Source organism: Lytechinus pictus, chromosome 3, assembly GCF_037042905.1.
Source record: "Lytechinus pictus isolate F3 Inbred chromosome 3, Lp3.0, whole genome shotgun sequence".
Classification (NCBI taxonomy): domain Eukaryota; kingdom Metazoa; phylum Echinodermata; class Echinoidea; order Temnopleuroida; family Toxopneustidae; genus Lytechinus; species Lytechinus pictus.
The window spans coordinates 3,410,267-3,437,214 of record NC_087247.1 but is presented as its reverse complement, the minus strand read 5'-3'; the positions used below and the strand labels follow the sequence as shown (position 1 = coordinate 3,437,214).

Here is a 26,948-nt window from a genome sequence, read left to right as displayed (position 1 = left end):
TATAACAATTCTATGGAATTTAATATGACAAGCATTGCACGCATGAAAACACGCAGACAGAGAATTCTAATTACGAAAGGTGAAGAAAAAAATGACCGGTAGAAATTTCGTCACGGCTTGCTTGCCATTATTACAATTATAAAAGTAGGAGTTAACTTTTGACTCATAAAACCGCCTCTGTGATGAATGTTATACAGTAAAAGAGAATGTCGACAATTTAATCTGATTATACGCTCTTCTTAACTATTACTTCATGCATGATACGTCGTAAAACGTATGAAGTTAAATAATCAACTTAATGTCGGATTCTACCAGGCCAAAACTTTTAAAAGCCTTTCTGTCTTCTCTTTGGCTCTCCATACAGTGACATACATATTTTTTGTATAATGTTATAAACACTGATTGTTTTCATGTATTCTATTTTATTCTGTTTTATTTTCTATTTCTAATTTTGTCTTGGAGATAAATTATTTTATTTTTATGGGGGGGGGGGTGATAGTCATGAATGTAAGTTAGTGCTTTAATTGCAAGGTTGTTTTTAAGGGGTACACCCACAGAAAGCACTGGCATACAGAATGTGGGTTTTGTGGCATACATGGATCCCCAAAATTTCCAAGACCAAGAAAAAAATGAGGATAAAGCAGAAAGGGAACGTAAAAAGTGTGAAATATGATAATATATTCGGAATATTTGTTTAAGAATTTATCGAAAATCCTATTTAAAAAAATTATGAAAATGACGAGGCAAGAATTTTTGATCCAAGAATTTTTAGCAAGGATTAGCCCTGTTTTAATGAAGAAGATAGTAATTGCTGCAACTTATTTTGTTTGAAGGAGGATAATATCATAATTCATAAACAACATGAACGTGATTTTTCGTTTCCAGATTTCATATGATAACGAAAATGTATTCGGTCCCTTTAAATCCTCTGGGATATATTGGCAGCTTATTCTGTTTACAAAAAGGAAATATGGTAAAATATTTTCCTTTTGAAATATTGTGAATGCTCAATCATCTTTGACAAAATGCTCCATCAAAGTGGAAAAATAATACAATGATCGCAACCAACTAGAATAACAGAAAGAGAGTATGGGGATGAAATTTACACAATTTTGGTATTAAACTGATATCAATAGTTTAATCCTTTTAGGCATGTTTCACTGAATCTTATAGGTTTAAAGGTGGGTGGCGAACGAAGGATTAATTTTATGTGCGTATTGATAAAAAGAACTCAGATAATAGTAACAGGAAATTTGTATACTCGATGAACCGAAAAACGATGATAGCTGGATTGAGAATGAGTGTTTAGGCAAGTTTTCCTTTATTTCAATTTGTGTCCCAATTTTCGACTTTAGGACAATCATTTCGGTCTTTCATCAGATTTTGAAGAAGATGTTCTTTTCTTTTCATTTTCTTACATTCCAAAGTTCGGCTAGAAATTCTGACACCTGTTGACTCAAAACCTGATAAATTGGTGTTGGTTTTTTAAGTGGAGGAAGGGGATTGTACTGAATCAGAAAAAAAAAACAAAGTCGCAGAAAAGGACAGAATAGAATCAAGGATAAGGCCATTTTTATAACTGTATTATATACCTTTACATCCTTGCCTAGGTTATTATCCTAGATATAAAGCCCCGTGTTATTATCAACCCGTAATGGAAATAGGTCAAAACAGGCAACGTGAGATCTCTTGAAAATCAAGAAGGGATATCATGTGTCACAAACATAAAAATAAAAATAAAATAATGCACTGTTATTTAGCATATACATGTACAGTCACACCAAGCCGCCACAAATCGACCAATGATATGTCAGTACGAATAATGTGATATATTTTGTCAGTCTTGAGTCAGTTACGCCGCGATGTGACTGCGGTACTCATGTCGTCAAGGTGATATTTATATCTGAATTGTGTCAAATCTAAGATGACAACATCATAATGGCAATTCGTTACTCTATAAGAGTGGAAAATAGGAATACATGCAAAAAATGAATCTTTTGTGGAACTATGTTGAAGGTTTTCTCCTTCGTGGTGTCCAATCCAATTGAAAGCTCATCATACACGCAGATTGGGGGCCAACATCTTCCCACTTTTAAAGGTATAAATTTGCTTTTAACCATGTTGAAGTCCATGTCTACGTTTTACAAGATGCTCTGATGCAAGGTGGAGGAGTGCAACCAGCAATGAATAACAAAAAGAAATAATTATCTATTTCGAGATATACCTAAATGAAAGCAATGAAATTTTGTGTAACCGTCATTTTTTAACCTATTTTGATTGCATCTAAATCGTGACAAACACTTGATCATAATGTGTTGGCATTGACTAAGTGATGTTTTATAGATAATGCTTATTACAAAGGCCAAAAGTAAAAATGTTGCCATGCACCTTAATAACTTTTGAAACTTATGCACCCATGCCTTTAATAAACTAGTGAGTCAAAGTAAGACAGTGAAGGGTGCAAAGCAAAGTTACTTTGCGCGGGGAAAAAACGTTTTAAAAATACACCCCGACAGTTCGGCTGCACTATCACGCGAATATGAGCTCTTAATTCATGCATATATACGGTTTATTTAAAAATCTTAGTGAATTTGTCGAAATTTGAGGATTTTAAGTAATTCAAATGTAAATGAATTCTAAAAAGTGCATTCCCATAAAAATCCCATGTTGTTTTCTCTTTCATTAAAATATTTTTTTCTCAATTTTAAGTGCTCTATGATAACATGTGTGTACATCTGAAGACGTCGTCGTTGTTGTTGGCTTATTATTTGTGTTTGTATATACACACAATTATTGGCTTGATCGGTATTTAGTTTCAATAAAGCTCGCTTGGTATAACTCAGACATGGATATACCACTACTGGCATTTAAAATTATGGTTGATGGACTCTGGAGTCTACATGTACTTAAACCTGAAACTCGAAGAGTCTACCACGAACAACTGCAGTTAATGCACTCTTTATAAGCCTGTCACCCCCCCCCCCTTGTTGGCATCATCCAATCCGTATAACCTTGATCTACGTCATTGACTTAAAGAGTCTTTGAAACCATTGTTCTTATCAAGACAACATCATCATTAATTCATTGTATAAGTTTTACGGGCCACCATTATATCCGCACGAGCGCATGGTGGAGAATGGGATGCACTTTAAGTCGGAAACTCAACACCACGCTAAAATGGAAGGGTTATAGGAGTGGCGTCAAGTAAAGTACATACCTACATGCATCATTGCGTAATCATGATAATTCTGGACAAAGTTATCCACTGATTGGGTACATCGAATAGATTTCTGGTGAGTGCTTTCATACACTATTATTCTCTAACATCATCGAGATAATCATCTTGGAAAGTGTAGTGTGGTGTGAGATGAACATGAAAACCAAACATCTCCACGGTTGCCATGCAAGTTCGCGTTAAACTTTAAATGGATGTTTTCCCTGCTTAAACATGTTAAAGCAACAACCTTTACCAGTTCTCTCCTGACAAGGGTGGTTGGTACAATTCCCAAAATGGCAAATTATTTTTAAAATAACACTTTATTAAAAATCACTTAGGCCAAAACTCAGTTTTGCTTAGTATAACCATGGACCTATTACGAATGGTATAACAACATTGAAAATCACTGGGTTGCGGTTCAATATCATGATTGATAGATGTATCTCGCATTTGAGAATACAAATCCTTCTTAAGTTGTGATTTATCTTCGTGATTGACGTTCGTTCGACCAAGTATACATCAAACATGTTCTATATTTGCGTATTTTCCCAAAGTCTTATTGACACGTTGATAAATTACACATCATATTTGCACGATGCCAATAAAATGGGAGAAAAGGTAAACGTATTAATATACTTGGACGTCCCATCTAAGTTATGAAATCTGTCACATTTGGGGCTGTGTTCATCAACATCGTTATTTTCCTCGTCATAATAATGTTGATATATAGCAACTACCGCCTAATTACAAAAGACATCGTAAATCATATATCTTCTGCAGTTGTAGACGTATACTCCAATGGATTTCTTTTACATTGTATACCGTTATTTCCGTTTAACAGGTCACGGTTTTGTTTTGTTAGTTAAATCATCGCTTAAAACTTTCAGAAATACCTCAACATGTTGAATCTAGCAAATGGAACCCCAACTGGATTCTATATACAGTGCATGGAAAATATAGACCTGATAAGTCGCATCAAATCTCCCAAACAAGCTATATTTTAAGGGTTTTTTGTAATTCTACAAACTCTATCCGAAATGGTTGTTGGTTTGATCTTTAAGTAATCTAGATAGCCCCCTCCTGTTTTGGTGGATACGATGTAAAAGCAACGATTGAGCCATGTGAGCAGGGAACTGCGATTAAAACTCATTCGCACTTCCTGTCCCTATAAATTATAATGATCACCATTATTTCTTGCACTTGAATTACATTGTCAATTCATGATCATTGTCGACAATGGAAAAGATGCAACAAATTGTTAACACATCCAGACGACAGGCGAACTTCAGTGCACCACCTATCATACATTCTTAGGTTGCAAATTCTGAACAGTATATTGACAGTAGGTCTTCACCTTAATGGCATTACCTTGGCTTAAGCAAACATTCTTAGCCTATACAGTAGCTGACGGGTTCATTCATTCTTTGTGGACCTTGGTACTTTTGAGAGACACCAGACACCAATTAGGTATTTCATCGGTAAATGAACACTAATAAGGATCACCACTTGGCGTCATGAACGATTTTAGTGGGCTATAGTTACTCAAAACATATTATCACAATTACGTCATTTATACAACTCTTCGTAACTTCATGATACACTGATCGTGAATATACGATCTAGTTCGCTTTAATGAAAAACCAATTTCCAAGAAGGAGATAGCGAGCGATGATTAAAATTATGGCCATGAGGGTTATTTCTCTGCTCTGCGAATTTTATCTTACTGTATTTTTTCTCCAGCAAATTAACACAAACTTTCCCATTTAAATTGACCTGATAATCAAATTCCTTATTACATCCTTCGTGCAAACTGGAAGAATAAAACAATTTTATACGTCCACGAACTTTTATAGAGGCATACATTACTTGTATGATTTCATAAGTTCTTACCTTGGGTGTGTGTCATCAAGTAGCCAATGTTTGCAACCACGTGTTGCCTGCTTCCTAGACCCGACGGCAACATAGCCAACAAGATCAGGATGAGGTAGAAATAAATCCATTTTAGAGAGTCCATGGTCGCAATATCTCCAACCCAACGTTCCTTGGATGATGTCAGCATCAGCGAGGTTCCCGGCGAGGTTCTGTGGTCAGTTACCTGAGGCCCTCGCACCCGACAGCAAACGCCAGAAGTCAGACTAATCCTCATTCCTTTGAATCTTGAGGATTCACCCGTGCTGTGACCAAAGAGATGGCTAAAACAAACTTACGCTACAGGTATAGGCCCGGGGCAAATGTAGCTAATCGCATAATGAACCCCGACAAAGTGGAATGTTTGACAGAGATCCACCAGGGTTCTAGCCGGGCCGCCGGCTGGGATAAAAGAACCACCTCACGATGCCGATTTTAAACCCAGCTTAGTACTCGAAATGTCAAAGATCGTTAAAACAGTAGCACCCCGAAAGATTTGATTCTTTTCTTGTTTATTTAGCTGTATATACAACCAATCTGATAAAATACCTCATTATTGGCTCAACTCCGCTAAGAAGAGATAATTCTGACTCTGGTGGAAACGGTTGTAAACATTATCTTGTCATCCGTTGTGGAGAGCTACGAGATTGCTAAAATCCACGCCCAGGGTAGGACTAAATCGAAACTTTTAAAAAAAAGTGTCCTGGCGTGGATTATGGACGCTGTCCCAGTTGAAACACGGCTTTTTATATTCGGAAGTACAAGATCCGATCTGGGATTAAATTAGACGGTTGAATCCGAGGTAATGCTAAAACTCGTCACCCTTCGGTCCAGACCAAATAACAAGGTATTCTCGATTCTGCTATCTTTCACCGAAAAGGAGGGGCCTCTTCTGTGCCGCCTCTCAATATTACGTCGCCCTCTGTGACGAAACACTTGTTTCTACACAACACTGCTCTACCCTTACACTCCACTCCCCCTATCCATCTCGCACTCTCTTCCCCTATCTCCCCTTCTCTATTTCTTTATATTTCTCTCTCTCTCTCCTTATAGGACAAGTCCACCCAAACTTCAAGTTTATTTGAATAAAAAGAGAAAAATCCTACAAATATAACATTGAAAATTTCATCAAAATCGGATGTTGAATAAGAAAGTTATGACATTTTTAACTTTGGCTTAATTTCACAATACAGTTATATGCACATCCTGTTCAGTATGGAAATAAGGGGACTGATGACGTCACCCACTCATTATTTCCTTCATATTTTATCATAGGAAATATGAAAAATTCTTAATTTCTCCTCTTTGTCGTATGAAACAAAGCTAATTCCTCCCTGAACATTTGGATTTACCATCATTTTAACATTTTATGGTTCAGTCAAGTGGTCCTCATGGTCAAATTTGTAAAAAAAAATGAAATATTGTATAATTCAAACAATAAAAAGCAAAATAAATAGTGAGTGAGGGACATCATCAACTCTCGGCTCATTTGCATGTCACTGAGTTGTGCTTATAACTATTTTGTGAAAAGTAAGCGAAACTTTAAAATGGCATAACTTTTTTATTTTACATCCAATTCAGCGTTAGGCTTGTTTGATTTTTCTCTATTGATTCAATTTTTTTCTGAGGTGAACTTGACCTTCAAAGTATTTTCCCTGTCTGTTCATCCTGTCTTTCCCTTCAAACTTTGCTCCTTCTTTCCATCTGATTGTATCGTATTCATTTTTGCATTCGCTAATGCGCTAAAACAGAAACTGTAAAAAAAAAAAAAGAGGCAAGACAGATTGAATTTCTTCTCTTTTAAAGTTCTTTTGTTGATTTTATATTATTGCATATCACGAACGCAACTTTGAAGTTTTGTGAGTGTAGTCGTATCGCATCGTTTTTTATTGTTCTTTTAATTAACCGCATGAAAAATGATGATCAGAAGCTTCTCTCAATCATCATTTAGAATATTTTTTTAAGAAAAAAATACAACCATTACCAACCATAACACTGCTTGTTACTTTCTCTCAATCATCATTTAGAATATTTTTTTAAGAAAAAAATAAAACCATTACCAACCATACCACTGCTTGTTACTTGATAAGTCATCACATGGTGTAGGAGAAATTTTACGCGACGTTGGCAAAGCTCAGGTTTCCGATATTATACTTTTTGTGCGATTCTGAAGATGCAGGAGTAATCTAATCTATCTAAAATGCACGGGTACAACTATACATACTTGTCGCATCAAAAGAAAATAAGCATTTTCTTTCCGACTACAAAAATCAATCCGTTAACAATTTACCCAGTTTTTTCATGGTGTATGATATAATAGATGGGACATTTTAAAAAAATCCCATTTTGGCAAATATTACTAAGACCACGAACTTTGCAACCTCTTTCGAAATATTATTGTGATGGCGCTGTTCAACTTTCCTTAAAGATAACATTATCATTGCAAAGCACAGACCGGGGAAAGAGTGTACATAGGCATAAAGGATCACCGGTTGCTTCATTCTTAACATCCCCATTTTTCCCCATGAGGAAAAATAGAACTAATTCTGTTTATCTTAAAAATACTATCATTAAACATTAAATAACATGGCTTAATTTTTTGCAGGTGCTTTGAATGTGACTTTTTAAAATGTTGACTGTAAAGATTTTGTAAAATTTGTAAAGACATATAAGGAGAGCATCGAAGATGTTGACCATCAGGCCCCCCCCCCTCCATTTCCCCCTCCTCTTTTTCCGTCTCCTCCACCTCTCTCTCCCCCTCCCTCTTTCTCTCTCTCTAGTTTTATTCCAAAAGGAGCTAGATTCACTTTGGGTGTTTTTCTGTAAATCAAGGGGTTTTTCACCACTTTCCCTTAGCTACTGCTGTTCTATTTTCATTTATATGATAGTTCTATCATCTTAGATTAATTAAATTATGATTTCGAAAATCTAGCATTCATTATCAATTTTTAAAGAATTTTTTAAATTTTATTTTTCGTGGATTTAGCTCCTTTTAAAAACTTTAGTAAAATATAAATTTGTGCCCATTTAAACATGTTTGATATTGGGAATTGAACACGAAACACACATATATACAGTGCGTCCCAGAAAAAACGAAACCGAGATTTAGCGATGATTTATCATAACTTAATCATAAATACAATAGACAAATGACCTACCAATGTAAAGCTTAGAATCTCTTCTTTCATCTGATATTACTTAGATTATTCCTCATTCACGCATGAGTGAGCAAAAACAATTCGAAGAAAGGATACCAAAGACTCATTTGGCGTGGGGTATCTGAATTTAAAAAAAAAATCACATGCCTAAAAAGTTCAATATCTGCTCTTTAATTTGATACCTTAATCACAAAAAATGGTCAAAAAGTAAAAAAGTTACGTTCCCTCGAAACAATGCTTGTATTTCCATAATTTCATTAAATAAACGTGTTTTCACCGGTTTCCCACAGAAGCTATCGCATGGTTAACAAAAGACTTTATGCATGGCTGATCGTCAACAAAACGGAGTGTCGAGTGAGTTTGAACGCTAGCCTGTAAAACCTCTTCATTTTATGAAATTATTGTAATTCAAGCCTTATTTCAAATAACCAGAACTTTCTTATTTCTTGACCATTTTCTTTAATTGAGGTATCAAATTAAAGAGCAGATATTGAACTTTTTAGAAATGTGGTTTTCTTTTTGAAACCCAGATACAGCCCGCCAAATGACTTTTTGGTATCCCCTCTTCAAATTGTTTTTGCTCACTCATGCGTTAATGAGAAATAATCTAAGGAATTTCAGATGAAAGAGGAGATTCTAAGCTTTACAATGGTAGGTCATTTGTCTATTGTATTTGTGATTAAGTTATGATAAATCATCGATAAATCTCGGTTTCGTTTTTTGTGGGCGCACTGTATATGGCTAGCAGAATACATTCCATATCTTTTCTGATGTTCATCCACTGAAAATTACACAAAAAAAATGATATTTTGTCATCTTTTCTTAAGGACGGTGACTTTTTCGATGTCTAATTCCAAAAGGTCGGAGCCAAACCCAAAAATATTCAAAAAATAGTAAAATTTTGTTATTTTCATCAAAATTTGCACTGATGGTGTGAACTTGTATCCACAACATGTACCTAAAATGTTGAATGCATAACTTAATGTAAAATAGGAAAAATAACCAAATTTAAATAACCGTATAGTGGATTTACCACCTTTTGGAACAAAACTGTTTTGGATTTAGCTCCTTTTGGAACAAAACTCAAATTTGCAATCAATTTTTACCAACCTTTCCATGTTTTTTTTAAAATGCTATATGTTGCATTTGATTCCCACATCTAAGATACATATATATATTTCTATCAGAAAATCCATTTTGGTCAAAAGTGGATTTACCATATCCCTCTCTCTCTCTCTTTTCATGTCAAGGTAAATATATTTTGTTTAAGTCAGACACTCATTTTGCTGTTCTTTTATCATGCTAGATAAAAAGCCCTTAAATGATCGTTAAATACCTAATTAATGACCTTTATGATGTAAATTACTTGACCGTCATTGACCATGGAGGAGTATAGGTACAAAACGACTGGCCGATGACATTAATTAGCAAGTCCGCAAATGCGCCAAAAATCTTCCCAATTCCTTATTAAAATTGACGTCATGGAAAAAAAATCAAAAGCAAGCTGTTAATGCCAACAGATTCATCAAGATTTTGATTTACATTAGGGCACACTTTAGGCTTAATAGCTCGATTCTTCATCAAAATTTGCCGCAGTAAAATGATCATTTTAATTACTGCTACCTATACTTCCGTAAGACAATTTTACCCCTTTCATAGAGATAGAGTCAATACATTTATAACGTTGCATCCAGCTTGTAATGCAATTCTTTTCAAATCACCATTTTTTAAATATCTTCACCAGGGCTCCGTAACACAAAGTTAGCGATTAATCGTTAATTGAAATGGCCTATCAAGATCATCGTTGCATGCGCATTTTGCTCCGTATAGACTGACAAGGTACCAATCAGAATTGTTCTTTCAAATTAGCGATTGATCGTACGCTTGATTTTTACGATTGATTGTACATTGTAGTCAATGGAATCAATCGTAGAAAAATGTTCTACGATCATTGCTAAGTTTTGTGTTACGGGCCCCTGGTCACTTTAAGATGCTTATTTTTCCCCCTTTTTTAAATATCTATTTTATTGATTTTGTCCGAGTGACATCATATTTGTATATTTTTCTTTCAACAGAGTAGAGCCAGTCCTGTAACTGCTTTTACTTTTATATCAATAAAGAATATCAGAAATTCAGAGTCAGAACATTAAATTAAACCTATACTCCTTGAATATTCATCCCCATGTCGTCGGTTATAATAGTATGTATCATAAAAAAGAAAAACAGACATCAAAAGTGAGTTATTATTTTATATACGGTTTATAAACACTTTGGTAATATTGGATATGCTGGCAACAAGACAATAAAGTTGAATGTTTCATAGCAATATAACATATTAAAACGAGTTTCATAATGTTTTGGCACCATTGAGTGTTTCAGATTGTAACTAATTTGTAAAAAAACCATTGAATGGACTGATGATTCAATATCAGGCAAAGTGCCAGGATTTAAGGTCCAAGGCGAACAAAAGGTAACGTCATTCTTTATCAATTGAATATAGGGGTAGTATAAAGTTACACAACTTATGCATCTCTATATTCTTCTTTCTTTCTTTCTCTCTCCCTCTCTTTCTTTCTTTCTTCCGTCCGTCCGTCCTTTCTTTCTTTCTTTCTTTCTTTCTTTCTTACTTCCTTCCTTCCTTCCTTCCTTCCTTCCTTCCTTCCTTCCTTCCTTCCTTCCTTCCTTCCTTCCTCCCTCCCTCCCTCCCTTCCTTTCTTTCTTTCTTTCTTTCTTTCCTTTCTTTTTCTTTCATTCTTTCTTTCTATCCTTCTATCCTTTTCTTCCTCTTTCTCCCTTTTTTCTCTACTTGAATACCACAGGGGAGGTCGCCCCAGAACCCATGTAGCTTCGCTCCTGCTCAAGAATTTAGAACATTATAGGAGTTGATTTTCTGTACAGTGAAATTTCACTAGGGTACATTGTCGCTTTGTGACAACTGTCTTATTGGCAACATTCTTATTTTGTTCATTGATTTAATATGAATTTGTTACAATGAACATAATCATTGGAAAACTGAATGAGTCATTTTGTTGGTGAAGCGTGTGAATAACATTATTACATAATGGAACCGATGATATTACACAGAAAAAAAAAACATTGTGAATTGAATTATTGTTTAGGAGATGAGATGTGACGTTAAGTATGGATTGACGAAAAACTTCATGGAAGTGTCAGAAAAATATTAAATATGTTTTTTTTATTATTTTCAATTATTTTCTGTGGGTCTAATGGTAAAATTTGAATTTATTGGATACTTTAAACTTTTATCAATTCACTCTGGGCCCCATTGTGTAAAAATTACCAATATAGTAACTTTGCCATCCAATGGTAACTTGCATGGAATCATTGATTTTGATTGGCTACTGATCAGCATTAGCATGGTAGTTACCATTGGATGACAAATAATAGTAACTTTTATGCAATGGGACCCATATATGCCGGCGAGAATTACGTCTTGATTATGGGAAAGGTACCGTTTTATTTGGGTTTTTTAGGAGGGTGATATACATTTTAGAATTAAACACAAAATAATTTCATAAATATCATCCAAGCATTGGCTAAGTGAGACGAGAGACAAGCGATTTATTTATACAACCTTGGCAAAATATTTGTTGTTTATTATTTTCATTTTATTCTACAAAAAAATCATGGTATACACACCGCATAATGAGTAACATTCATTTCTAGATTTTTTTAAAATGATAAATGGCAAGGTTTTCTGATAAATGTAATTATAAAATAAATATAAGCCATTCTACACAGTAAAAACGGTGAATATTTTTTTATACAACGCTGTTTCTTGTATGAACCTTACAGTAGTGGTTTAAAGGGTGTAAACTAATTTTTTTAATCTCAAACAATAAAGTTTGTTTGTTAATATTTAATTCTCAATAAGTTAAGCATGATTGTTTAAACTGTTAAACAGCCACTGTAAGGTTCATATAATAAAAAAACTTTGTATGAAATTGTAAAATGCGATTTTACTATGTGGGACGGCGGGGGATACAAACAAATATCTAACTTAATTTTGGGGATGGCCTTGAATGTTCGCATTGGAATCGTTTATGATAATGTGATAAATACAAATATGCAAACGCTCATAAAAACGATGTTTTTCATTTTTCATACAACGCTGTTTACTTTAGGAACATACATTATAGTTGTGTAAACGGGTGGAACAAGTTTTAAAATCTCAAACGACAGAGTTTATTTTTTAATATGTAATTCTCAATAAATTAAGCACTGTTTCTTAAACTGTTAAACAACTATTGTCAGGTTTATATAGCGAACATTGTTGTATAAATTTTAAACATCTTTTTTTTACTGAGTAGGGGATTCAGAACAGATAGAGTGTGTTCTCGCCACCGGATATGATAATAATGCAAGCCAATGATATCATGAAAACCAAGAACATGGAAAGCTCTGGCGCTCCCATCATATGACATGCTTGAAGAATAGCCGATTGATAATCATTATTACATTATGTATCAATTTGTTGTTGCTATATATTGTTGTTCTCAGAGCGAGTGTCAATATGGCCCCCATCTCGTTATGTAAAAATGATGATTCCGAGCTGGCACTCATTATTGAATGTGAATCTAAATCGCACCATAACCGCTTTATGACACGCATATTAGAATCATATAGCAAACTAGACTAGACATTATACTTTATGAAATTTACCACAACCATTAAAGAGAGGCTTTCGACTGTCTTAAAAAAGTGCAATTTATATTGTTGAACGGGACGGACGAATGTGTAGCTTTATATTTGCTTGCCAGAGCTTCTGTATACCTCGATATTGATTGTTCATTATTCAAAGTTGTCACCTGGAGCTACAGAGAAAACCGACAACAAAGATATTTTTTGATGTCCTTCTACTTAACGGTTGATAAGTTTTATCAACGGTCTTCGGCGTCCTTTGCTGATTCCTGAGTCAGTGTGCGTTCCACAAATTGTTTTGTTCATGTTTCTGTAACTGTACTCAGGAGAGGTTTGGCGGCAGCAGTTACTTTGTGATTCTTTGGAATCCTTCCAACCAGCGATTTCTCCACCTGTACCGGTGGCAGTTTAAGTTTCCCAGCATCTCCAGTCTTTTCTGGAGGCTGATTGTCCGGCTGTGACCCTTCGTTTGGTCTGTTTGCATCTGCGAGTTGCTCCAGTGTCCCATAATTCTCAAAGTCTCTTCTGCTTCCTCGAGTTGTTTCCCTCGAAACGGGCATGGCCAGCATGACGCTAGGGTCATCCATCATCAAACTCTCCAAGGCTTTCCGCATCTCAGGTCCAAACTCTTTCCTCAACTGATTCACGTCAAAAGGCGGCGGTGTCTTGGTACTGCTTAGAGACTTCGCCCTAAGATCACTCTTCTCAAGATTTATCTTAACCGGCATCGCCTTTGAGATCTCCTCGATGTCGTCGTCGTCATCGTCGCTGTCTTGAAAGGCGAGAAGCTTAGCTGCAGGTGGTGCCTCGACCACGCTAATACGACGACCCACCTTGAGATAGGAATTGGACGGTGCCAGTCCTAATAGTTTTCCTCGATCCATTGCTAATGAGCTGTTCTTCTTAGCTGGTTGTAGCATCTTCCTCGCCTTCTCGAGACGTTCGTTGTAAGAATCCATATCTTCCTTTTGCGTCTTCACCTCGTTCCGCATGGCATAAAGATAACGCCCTAGGAAGGGGTGAAAAAAGGGGACATACAATATTGAACAATGTCATGACTTTATTGTGACATCGCACTTTAAATGTTCCCACGACCTGATAGTCAGCATGATGATAGCTTGCCCAGTTTGATTATCGGTACTTGCAAAATCATATCTATAATCCATAGCTTTTATCGCATTTCATTTTTTACCATTATTGTAAATTTGTATTTATAATAAATGCATGAAACAAACAATTTTATGAGAAATTCGCTCCTCAAAAAAATAATGAAATGATAATGCATTTGGTTATTTGTAGGACATCTTGATCAAGCGTTAGGGTATACCTAGACCAGCTCATTTGAAATATTACTCTGTTACTTTGTGTGACCATGGTTACAGTGATCTCTCGTCATAATGACGGTTATGAATTAAAAAGGAGTATATCATGCCTACCTCTTTGGCAATACTTTGACAGATCCTGTCTATCTCTATCCCTGTCCTCATCTCTAACGCAAATGGAGCGTCTCCTGAGGGCTCGTCTCCCAGCCTCCATCTCGTGGAGCTCCCGCCTAAGCTGGAGCTTCATGCGCTGGATCCTCGCCTCCGCCACCTTGTGTGCCTTCACCTACAAGAAATGATTGGAATTTTCAATATTAAACAACTGTGTAGGTGGTTGAAAGAGTAATGGATCTACAATTGATCCCCGGGCCTACGCCAGTCACATCGGCGAAAGTTACTCCAGACCTACAAAACTTATAAACTTATTTCCATTGTCAAACCATCGGTCGGTTTGGAGTCGGTTCCGATGGTGAGACTGGACATGCTCGGAACGCACCATTGAACATCGATCGGCCAATGCAAGATGCAATGTTTACATATCCCAATTTAAAAAAAATCATATATTATTTTCTAATACGATTTCTTCAACACAATTGTAAAAACTTTATTTCGTTATCGAAGACTTTTTCATTTTTGGTACTATATGCCATAATGAAGGTTTTTGTTCAGTACCGATGTCATATTACAATTACATGTACCATTATTGGGATGTATGAACTGTAGATGAGCCTGAAAGTCAGGCGATTCTTTGTGTGACGAAAATATGGTAGAGTCTTTATACTTTGAAAAACAAATGTAGTACATGGAAATAAGGATTTTTTGTTGGTTTTCACCCTTACGATCTGCTGTGTTCTAAAAGAAAAAAGAATTAAACAAAAATATCGGAGATTAGTATTTGACATACCATTTGATTTTCTACGATTGTCAGTCTGTTCTTTTCACCGGTGTTGACGATACCGGTACGATGTCGAGTGCGTGCCGAATGCTTCCGAATGTTCTCGAAGCGACGTCGGGCCAATATATCCCCAGAGTTCCGAGGTTTTCGTTCTTTCCCATCCTTGTCCTTGTCAGTCTCCCCATGCTGCTTGGTAGCAGGGCGACTGGCATGCTCAACTACCATCATCTTTGAATTTCTTTCACCCTCACCTGTCTGTGCTGATACTGAGAGTTGCCAAACGAGACTGTGTATCTTTTCACGGGTGTCTGAGAAAACTTTCAAAACTTGGTATTTATTAAAGTAAAAGTTTTATATAGATTTATCCAGCCATGCTTCAATCGAATATTTTTTCAACAAGTTCACTTACAGATTAGACTGGCCGCAAACAAATGCAATTTGACGTTCTCGTTCGAAGTGTTTTTTAATGTCGAGATTATACAAGCTAGCTTGATATTTCAAAGCAGATTATCAAAATGTTGTTTCTTGAAGAATATATTGAAAGACAATGGAGAACTCCTCTCAAAAGAAAAATACAAAGCGTCTTCCAAATCTCAGGTTCTGCGAAAGAACAACATGCCTATGATGCTCGTGCAAACGTTCTATGTTGATAGCGTGTGTTCCTTTCTTCAAAACGAGTATATCTTTTTTTTTTTTAAACGAGTATTATCAGGTATTACAAGCTCCAAAGTGCAATTAGTCCAATTTCACTCCAATATTTCGTACCAGATCAATTTATTACAAGCAATGTTTCTCTCAAAAATGTGAATAATATAAATGAATGTGCATGTGTCCTCTTGACTTGGTGTGTAGCCTGCGTCAGTAGTGCGGTTTGTTTTGCATCCTAACAACCAACCCCTTGTATATATATACCCCTATCTGTACAGCCCCCTTATCGATAAAACTGTTCACAGTTATTCTATTAACTCCCACCCAAGGCTTCTGTTGTGCCTATAATCCTCACCTTAATCCATCCAAATCTATTGATTATCTTCGCATCGAAGACTTCTCTGCGTCTTATCGTAATTGTCTTCCGAGGACAATACTATTATTAGAGTGACCGCTTCGGTCGATCGGCAGCCTCTGAGAATTAGATTGACCATTTTTCATCGTCATGAAGAATTCTTGTAACGCTCTTGTTTGTTTTTGTTGTACTTTTAGGAGTTGATGATGATTTGGCAATTAGGATTCATGGTCGCACGGACGTTCAATAATCGATATTTGTGGTTCTGCCAAATTGCGGTCTTTACAGAAGGCTTCGAATTCATTAATGAGAGTGACGTAAAACTCAAAGAAAAGCAAGAACGAAGTATGCAGAAGCAGTTAAAAAATTGTTGGTTTTCCTGAGAATTTATGCCATCTGACAACAGAAGTAAATCGCCTGTAATCTTCTTCTTCTTCGTGTTTTTATTTTATTTTATCTTTTTCAATCTCCTTATTCTTTTCTTCTTCTTCTTCTTGTTTTGTAGTTATTGTTATGGTTGTTGTCGTTGTTCTTCTTCTTACGCTTCTTCTTTTTTTTTCTTATTCTTCTACCATAAAAAGCCATACTTCTTGTCAGCCCATCAACACAAAAGAAATTTGTCATATCTGACAATTTTTCAGATGACAAATGTTGACACAACGCCTCCCAGGTCATACAGGTGTATATTCATACATTCACAAATTCATTTTCTAAAGAAAGTTTAGTTTACACATTGACAGAATGACTGACAGACAAGGGGTGGTATTCTGATAGCCATGATTAGATTTAGATTTATTTATTTTCCGTTCACAAAGCACAACAAAATCAACAATACATAGTCAAATTTAAAGTACAACATCATTCGGAATAAGGTATAAACAATGAGAACTAATGCGAACTAAAGTAACTTTGACTATAATAACTATATAAAACAGAACGGAGGGGCTTGCCAGGAAAAGCAAAGCTTGTATGAGAGGCAAGCCCCCGTAACTTAGTTTCAGTACGTATCTAAATTAGATTAAATTATTAATTAGTTAAATTAAAATAAATTATTAATTAATTAGTTAAACCTTGGTTAACTTAGACAACACTTTCATAAAGTGCCAGTTGTCAACTCATTCACCAGCTAAAAAGAATTTGTAAAAAAAAAGTTTTGCTACAAAAAAAGTTGTCACACATTTATTACAAATGCAATGAATATTGAAGAAATATTATGAAGCCCAGCTTTCCATAGAAGTGTGGTTTAAAATTCTATTTCAGACTAGGTTTAGACATGAGAATACCATCCAAGATGTCTATGATAATATTAATAAGACTGACTTGCAGGCTTCGTTAATCGATTGACAGACAAAATGACTGACAGATAAAATGATTGAGAGATAAATTGAATGACAAATATCTAACAGACTGACCGATTCACTGATTTGGTGATGGTTTTATTGATTTGTTCATTTGATCAATTGACTGGCAGACTGACAGGCAAGAAAGTCTGACAAATAAAACGACTGATAGACAAAATAGTCTGACAGACAAAAAAATCTGACAGACAAAAAAATCTGACAGACAAAAAAAATCTGACAGACAAAATGTCTGACAGACAAAAAAATCTGACAGGCAAAATGACTGACAGATAAAATGATTGACAGATAAATTGACTGACCAATATCTGACAAACTTTCCTACAGACTGACCGATTCACTGATTTGTTGATTGCTTTGTTGATTTGTTCATTAATTTGACTGGCAGATTGACAGACAAAAAGTCTGACAGACAAACAACCTGACAGACAAAAAGCTGACAGACAAAAATCTGACAGATAAAAAGTCTGACAGACAAAAAGCTGACAGACAAAAATCTGACAGATAAAAGTCTGACAGACAAAAGTCTGACAGACAAAAATCTGACAGACAAAAATCTGACAGATAAAAGTCTGACAGACAAAATGTCTGACAGATAAAATTACTGACAAGATGACCGACAGAAATATATGTGACAGAGAGACAGGTGTGGTCGCTTTGTTGATTTGTTAGTTGATTTATTGATTGACTAACAGACTGGTTTGCAGACTGACAGAATGGCTGACAAGCAGAATGACTAACTTATTGGTATACTGATTGATATACATATACATGGTAAATGCTACTTGCAGTCTTTCTTTGTTCACATCAATTCAATAAAACAACTTCATGATATAATTGATAAATGCCAATGTACACTCGGCAAAAAAAGTTCTTGGACACTTAGAAAAGTTAAAATATTCCATATAGATATTTGATGAAAGGCAAATTATTGTATGTCAACATGACCAGACAATATACCTCTTCCAGTATGACAGTATTTCATGTGAACAGTCATGCATGGGTGGTTAAATGCTTTAAACAATAGCAATGTCAGTAAAAGAAAATTGCAAGAAATGGATCAGTCAGTGCATGGCTGGTTACAGGCATTAAACAATAGCAATGTCAGTAAAAGAAAATTGCAATAAAACGATCAGTCATTCTTTCAGTCGTGAAAGTTTATGTGGCATAAATATCCATTAAATGATAAAAGCAAACTTAATGTCAAATACCACTCTATAAGAGAAGAGAAGGTTATCCACCTTGGATGCATCACTATTCCACTGGAATTTTAAGTCAAAGTTAGTCGATGAAAAAAAATGTCAAATTTCAGTATCTTGGCGTAAGCAAAAGAAAATTCAATATCTCGTTTGTCCACCCTGGCTCTGAATGAGTGTACCACATCGACGTCGCATGCTTGTCACATGTCGGCAAATTTGCACTGGGGTAATGTTGTCCCATTCTTCCAGGAGATAACGCCGGACACCTTGAAGAGTGTCTCCTGGTTGAATTCTTTGATTGACCGATTTTCCTAGCTGATCCCACAAGTGTTCAAACGGGTTCATGTCTGGTGATCGAACAAGCGGGTCATGGATCCAAGCGCTGAACATTGTGGTCATCCAGAAATCTTTGGACAATGTTCGCTCGATGGGGACAACCCCCTGTTGAAATGGTTGAATGTATGCCTACAGGATTTGTAAGAATTTGTAAAAAGAATTTGTAAAAAAAAAAGTTTTGCTACAAAAAAAGTTGTCACACATTTATTACAAATGTGCTTTAATATTCGCTTGCTATTTTGTCTAATGATATTTATCCCCTATCAATGTACTGCATATTATGCTTATATTTTCTTGCATACCTTCCCCATTGCATGCTAATTTCATTTTCTTTATATCTTTATATATATATATAGTAGATATTCGCTTCTGTTCTGCATTCGCTTGTATTATTCGTATTTGTATATACATGCTTGCTTTCCAATTTTGTTGTTTATTTGTTGTTTATTTTTCATTTGTTTCTCTTTTTGACAAACGCATATCCCTTTTCCGCTTTTTAGTAGATACTAATTGCTTATTATTTTATTACCATATAAGAGTAATTCAGTTCATTTATTTTTAAGCTGGAGCACCGCATGATACATCTCCAAAGATGAGAGATATTATTTCTGTTTTCGTTTGTTACTTTCTTCCAAATGAGAGTATTTTATGTTTGTTTTGTGTTGTGTTTGTATCTGTCTTCTTGCCTGACTATTTCCATTCTTCCTTTCTTCAGATGCTTGCTGAGATGCTGCTTAAGAAGTGTTGGATAATTCCATCTTCCTTACAAATTGTTTATGTTTTATGCTTCTCCTGTTTTGATAAATTTTTAAATGGCTGATACAAATAACTCATCTTTCAAATTTTATGATAATGATTCATCTGATAGAGAATCCAGTGACTTTAATACCTCTTCAGCCTCATATGATAATAATTTTGCAGATAACTTTAATCTATCATCTGAGGAGTTAAATTATGCCAATGATTCTAATCAATGTTCACTTCCAATCCCTCCTCGAAATATATAACCCAATTACAATTAAAAGAAGTAACAAATTTTTTTTCTTCTAAAAACTCATTTTCCTTACTGCATATGAATATCAGAAGCATAAGTAAACATTTTGAAGACCTTCAGATTCTTTTAGACAACCATAATAAACATTATTTTTCAGTTATTGGCTTGACCGAAACTTGGCTTACAACTGACACAAATTTACCTTATGCATTAAATGGATATGATTTTATTGTTAATAACAGATCAAAAAAGTCGGGTGGGGGCGTAGCACTTTATCTTTCCAATAATTTTGAATTCACTGCCCTAAACGAACTTAATTTTATGAATGAATTTATTGAGTCATTATTTGTTGAAATTTCTATTCCTCATAGCAAAAATATAATAGTTGGAATTATTTATAGACCCCCAAACTCAAATAATAATGATTTCTTTCAATTTATAACATCTATTCTGAGTAACGTCAATTTTATTAACAAAGATGTATTTGTAATGGGCGATTTTAATATCGATCTATTAAAACATGCTAGTAACAATTTCTCACATGACTTTCTTGAAACACTTTACTCAGCCTCGTTCTTGCCATTAATTTCTAAACCTACGCGTGTTAGCAATCACTCAGCCACTCTCCTTGACAATATACTGTGTAACTCATTACCACCCCCAGAATCCTTAATAGTCCTTTCTGATATTACTGATCATTATCCAATTATGTCATTTTTTAATCTTAATTGTTCCTTAAATAAAGTATATCCCTTACCAGCAAGACGTAGGGCCACCCCAGAAAACTTAGCTAGTCTTGGTGTCAGTTTAGATAGAGTTGATTGGTCTAGTGTTTATAACACTGACGATGTCGATCTATCCTTAGGCAATTTTTTAAGTATATTTAAAAAACATCTAGATGATCATATTCCTAAAAAGAATGATAATCGAGTTAATTATAAAACATCCCCCAGACTTCCATGGATTTCTAACTCCCTCTTGCGCTCAATTAATAAAAAAAAAAACGACTGTACTATAAATTCAAAATAAAAAAGAATGAACATTCAAAAATTAAGTATACTTCTTATAAAAATACATTAATAAAAATCTTGCGTGCAGAAAAAAAGAAATATTACTCAATTCAATTAGAACAATATAAACATGACATGAAAAACACATGGAAATTTATTAAGCAAGCCCTGAATATTTAAAAAAAGAAATCAAATATTACTAAAATAAGATTTAATAATCGGAATATTGAAGATCCCACAGAAATCGCCAATGTTTTAAATTCATACTTTTCTACCATAGGGGAAAATCTGGCACAAAAAATTCCACAATCTAATAAGCATTTTTCTAAATTCTTGGGACAACCTAATGCCAATTCCATTTTCTTCTATCCGACTACTATTTATGAAGTGACCGATATTGTTTCCGCCTTAAATAATAAACACAGTGCTGGTCATGATGACATAAGTAATTTTATATTAAAAGGTACCATTTCGTCTATTGTTGAGCCCTTGACACATATATTAAATAAATCTATTTTAAGTGGTATTTTTCCTAAGCAAATGAAAATTGCGAAAGTTATTCCCTTATTTAAAAAGGGAGACGAGCTTGATGCTGGTAATTACCGTCCTATATCTTTACTCTCTTCTCTTTCTAAGATTTTAGAAAGATTAATTTTTATTAGAACAACTAAATTTCTTAAAGTCAATGATATATTTACTAACTTTCAATTTGGTTTTAGACAAAAACAAAGCACTATCCACGCTCTTTTAAATTTTGTGCATAAAGTAGCCCATTCTTTGGATGATCATTCGCATCTAATTGGTATATTCTTCTCCAAGGCATTCGACACTATTAACCATGACATTTTACTTTACAAACTTTATCATTATGGAATACGTGGAATTGCCTTGGAGTGGTTCAGGAATTACCTTAAAGAAAGAAAACAATATGTTTATTTGAATAATCACATCTCTGATCAACATGACATTAATTGTGGTGTCCCACAAGGTAGTATATTAGGGCCTCTTTTATTCATTATTTACATTAACGATTTTCACAGATCATCTGACATTCTTTCATTTATTCTTTTTGCAGATGATTCCAATGTATTTTTTGCTCACAAAAACCCTCACACCCTAGTTCAGATTATGAATTTGGAATTGCTAAATTTGACTCAATGGATACGTGCCAATAAACTATCTCTTAATTTAAACAAAACCAAATATATGATATTTAGTAATTCTATTGAATCTTTACCTTCTGACATCATCTTTGATGATACACCTTTACAATGTGTTTCCCAAATTAAATTTTTAGGAATTATAGTTGATGATAAACTTTCTTGGAAACCCCACGTTCTTAATGTGAGCAAAATATTATCTCGTAATATTGGTGTAATTAATAAGTTAAAACACTCTTTTCCTTCCGTCACATTACTCATGTTATACTCCTCTTTGATTTTACCTTACCTTAATTATGGTATATTAGCTTGGGGTAATACCCGCAATTCTTTATTGGACAAAATATTAATTTTACAAAAGAAAACACTCCGAATTATATGTAATGCACCATTTCGTTCTCATACAGATCCATTGTTTCTGAAACATAAAATCATGAAAATAAAAAAATTATATTTGTTTCAATTAGGTCAATTCATGTTTAAATATAAAAATAACTCGTTGTCACGCATATTTGATTCCATGTTTCCCCGAAACCAATCCCTCCATAACTATCCCACCAGGCAGTCAAATGAATATCACTTGCCCCTTCTTAGAACGCTTCTAGCACAAAATACTTACTTATATACAGGTCCAAGATTTTGGAATTCCCTTGACGATGAGATTAAAGACGCCCGTTCTTTACTGTTCTTTAAAAACAAACTAAAACTTATGCTCCTAAAGTCTTAATGAATTATGTTTATTATTCTAAACTAAAATTTTGCCTTATTGCTAGTCTATTATCTATGTTTATACAGAACATGACATATTTTTTCCAATTAGACATACAAAAGTTATAGCTTGTCTATACATTATATTCTACTTTTTATATTGTATATGTGTATGTGTGTATGTCCGTATGTATGTGTGTGTGTAGGTGTGCGTGTGTATATGTGTATTTGTATGTATATATATATATATATATATGTGTGTATATATATGTACATGATGTGTATGTATGTGTAGACATAATATATATGCAGCAGATTAGCTATGCATCCCTCTCCCTATCTCTATTTTTCTTTCTATATTCTAGGCAGTTGTCTTCGTACTATTGTCCACCCTCATGTACCGTCCTGTGTTGTGTTGTGCCGTGTATTGTCTTTTGTCTCTGAATTTCACAATCCTGTATATAAGATTTTTTTGCCCCTTTCGTTATCTTCATGTATTCCTTTACGTATATTTTAATATTTTTTCTATCCTAACTTTTTGAGGGGTTCACATTTTACAAGCTTTGCTTTTCAGTGGACCCCTCCATTCTTCTCATGATATATGATTATATTGATTTAATTATATTTAATTATATTGATTATATTGATTTAAATTTGACATGCATGTTAATTTATATTTGAATCACTTATTGAATATGTATATTATTTATTCAATGTTGAATTTTGTTCATGCTTTTATTTGAATTGAATTGATTTATCATGTAATTATTTGTATTATGTTGAAGAATGAAAATAAATTGAATTGAATTAATTGAATAGGATGGCCATGATCATAGCATTTGAATGGTCCATTTCTTGCAATTTTCTTTTACTGACATTTCTATTGTTTAAGGCATTTAACCACCCATGCATGACTGTGAACATGCAAATGTCATGTCATACTGGAAGAGGAATATTGTCTGGTCATGTTGACATACAATAATTTGCCTTTAATCGAATATCTATATGAAATATTTTAAGTTTTCTAAGTGTCCAAGAAATTTTTTTGCCGAGTGTATTAATATTGTGTTCTATTAATTCATTTGCAATCTATAAAATGGGTTTATTATCAAACCCGCAAGACCATTCCTATTTTTGTATATATCACTCATTCAATTTTTTTTAAATTTTAGCTCGCTTGTTCTTTATTCAATAATGTGCTTTGAATTTCTAGTTTTCCGATCGAATTGTAAAAGAATAGTGAAGCTCGCGCTTTGGACTAGATTCATTTGTTTAATTAGATACACCAGCTCTCAGCCCCTTAATCATATATACATGTATAGGAAGATACCCATCCCTTTCATGATTACCAAAAAAAATGCACATAGTGTCCCGCTTTTTGGTCTAACTCTAGAAATGTCAGCACACGCTTCGCCCTCACAAGATAATCGAATCTTGTGATGGATTTTGTCATAATGTTTAGAATAAGATATTTCACCCTTTTCCCTTTCCGTTTTCTTTCTTTACCTTTTTTTATAGGTGTTGAATTTTTGTTTGCCCCACCCCTTTTCTAATCCAGTGTGACCCTTTAATTTCTCGTAATATTGATGTTTTTTCAACCTGAATATGAAACAAATTATAGAGGCCTATGTAAACCGCAACTCGATTTTACATGATTTCAGTGATGCATTGTCTTCTGCTTTGATTGATTGATTGATTGATTGCATTTATTCTTTTTCATTCCAAAATTTAACAAAAGTTACAATGTATAGCAAAACACAAAAAATTTAATATACAGAAATGAAAAAAAGGGAACCCACTGGAAAGCAAAGCTTGTTAGTATGGGTTCCCTGCAATAAATAGTTAATTAAAGTATATATTTGATCAATGAAATTCAATTCGTAGATTAAAAAGGTTTGTACAATGAAAAAGAATACTAGTGGGGTCAAGCTTTTTATGCCTACTCACTATGTTAAAATTAACAAAAATTATAAGTATTATCATTGATCAAACTGAAGCCCATACAAGAAGCATGGAGTTTCGTTATAACGATGCAGACAATCACTGCTAACCCATTAACAATACGCCGAGTGTTCATTCACAATAGGTCCATGTGGTATATGCACTGAGGCGAATGAGCACACAATGGCGGGAAATTTTGAAAAGCTGATGGGCAGCCGAAAGTGAATGTCTTTTGTCAACAGGAATACAAGCCATGTGACAACAGTAATGGCGTATATGATAAGGCGCCACAACGACCATGAGGACAGCAAATCCATAAACAACGGATAAGTGTTCTCAAATAATTGGACATCAGAGAGATTTTCTTTTCCTGATATTACTACATTCATGGGAGGAATAGATGGAAGCTGCAGTGATTTTAAACATGAGTTTGGTGATGACAAGGTAAGTGAAACAATTATCTAAATATTCTCCAAGGAGCCAGTGTCATTACAAGTTGAAAATCTTGTTTGTTCTGTTTTCCACATAATGCACGATTGGCGATCATGTACGCGAGTCACTCACACAAGCATGCGAGGTTAGTTGTGTTATGAAAATCGCAAAAATCACGGGGAAATTTCATACTTTTTACCAGCCTATACAGTCTGCATAGTGAGTTGAAATATGATTTATATTCACCCTATCATGACTATATATTATTTGTGGCAATATTTAGGGTTGTGAAACGTGACAAAATGCTTGTTTCAGTAGTGTAATCTGAAGTCGAAGCCATATTTCTTTAGAGCCTTTTTTATAGCGGTAGTGTCCACCTTGTGATGACAAGCGACCACTGGGAAATGTTCAAAACGGTGTTAAACTTTTGCGACCTTTTAAAAATGGTTCAAAGCAATCCACTTGTTTCAACCCTTTTATCAATGACGAGAAAACAAAATGTGTTGGTGTTTGCCAATATCCATATCAATGTTTATGTCAGTTATCATGCAAACGTTAAGGAAAACTAGCAAGAATGGAAATAACTTCACAGACACGGCACAACTTCGTTGCAAAGTGACGAAGTGTCAGACATGGGTGTCGATCCGGGGGGAGGGGGATGGGGGATATATCGCCCCGATATTTCAGGTGGGGGATGGCCTGTGTAAGCATCTACCAGTAATTTAAGGTCGAAGATCCTATTTCGATGTGATGAATCATAAAGTATGATCATGATGATACTAATAAACAATGATTATTATGTTATGTTATATTATTTTATTATTATCAATATTATTATCTTAATAATGATAATGATGATTATTATGATGATGGTAGTGATTATCATTTTTGGGTGTAACTACCATATATAGGGGGACAAAATGGGTATCAATCACGCACGGGGGGGGGGGGGATATATCCCCCTTTCAAGTGGTGGTGGCGATCAAACATAATATTTATTATGAATCATATGACAAGCATGTGAGTATGATGTTCGTCAGAGAGTAACACGTGTCGCGGGTTCGCCTCCTCTCTCCCATTACGTAACGTGGATATTTGAAGTTGAAAAAAAAAATCGGTAACTACGAAAATGTCGAGCGGTCATCGAGGGAAACAAGGCGGGAAACGCCCTCGACCATCTACCGGCTCTAGTCCCGAAGGACCTGCTCTCTTGCCTGCCATTAAGAATCTGTTAGCAGAGGAGATAGGAAAGGTACTAGATAGAATTCAAGTTTTGGAACTTAACTTTGAAGCCAAAATAAAGAAATTTGAAGAAAAACTTAACGATGTTGTGAATTCGGTCACCTTTAATGGACAAAATATTTCAGAACTTCAGCAGAAAATAGAGGAGGATAAGGAAATAGTCAACCAGGAAATTGACAGCCTCAAGTCATACATTAATCGAGAAAATTTACTTTTTCACGGGATAGTAGAAGGTAATCAACAGGAAGATGTGGAGAACCTTTTACGCGACTTTTTTGTGGAGCATCTTAGATTGGATAGAGCGATTGCAGATAGGATTGAATTTCAAAGAGCCCATCGGATCAACTCTGCCAAAAGACCGCGCCCCATCATTGCAAGATTTTTAAGATATAAAGATCGCACT

General features: G+C 34.7%; 1 protein-coding gene across 2 annotated transcripts; it reads right to left on the bottom strand.

Annotated features, from left to right (window-relative positions):
- Positions 1–11,228: 11,228 nt before the first annotated feature.
- Positions 11,229–16,047, bottom strand: LOC129257967 (uncharacterized). Of its 2 annotated transcripts, XR_010292868.1 has the most exons (4): positions 15,172–16,045; positions 14,382–14,553; positions 12,238–13,954; positions 11,229–12,081 (listed from the first exon to the last, which is right to left on the bottom strand). XR_010292868.1 is itself a non-coding variant. In XM_054896416.2 (3 exons), the coding sequence occupies exons 1-3, from the start codon at positions 15,388–15,390 to the stop codon at positions 13,248–13,250; spliced, it is 1,098 nt and encodes a 365-aa protein (XP_054752391.1). In that variant the 5' UTR covers positions 15,391–16,047; the 3' UTR covers positions 12,122–13,247. The 2 variants fall into 2 exon arrangements, 1 of the variants encoding a protein (XP_054752391.1); XM_054896416.2 differs by lacking the exon at positions 11,229–12,081 and having other exon boundaries at positions 12,122–13,954; positions 15,172–16,047.
- Positions 16,048–26,948: the final 10,901 nt, after the last annotated feature.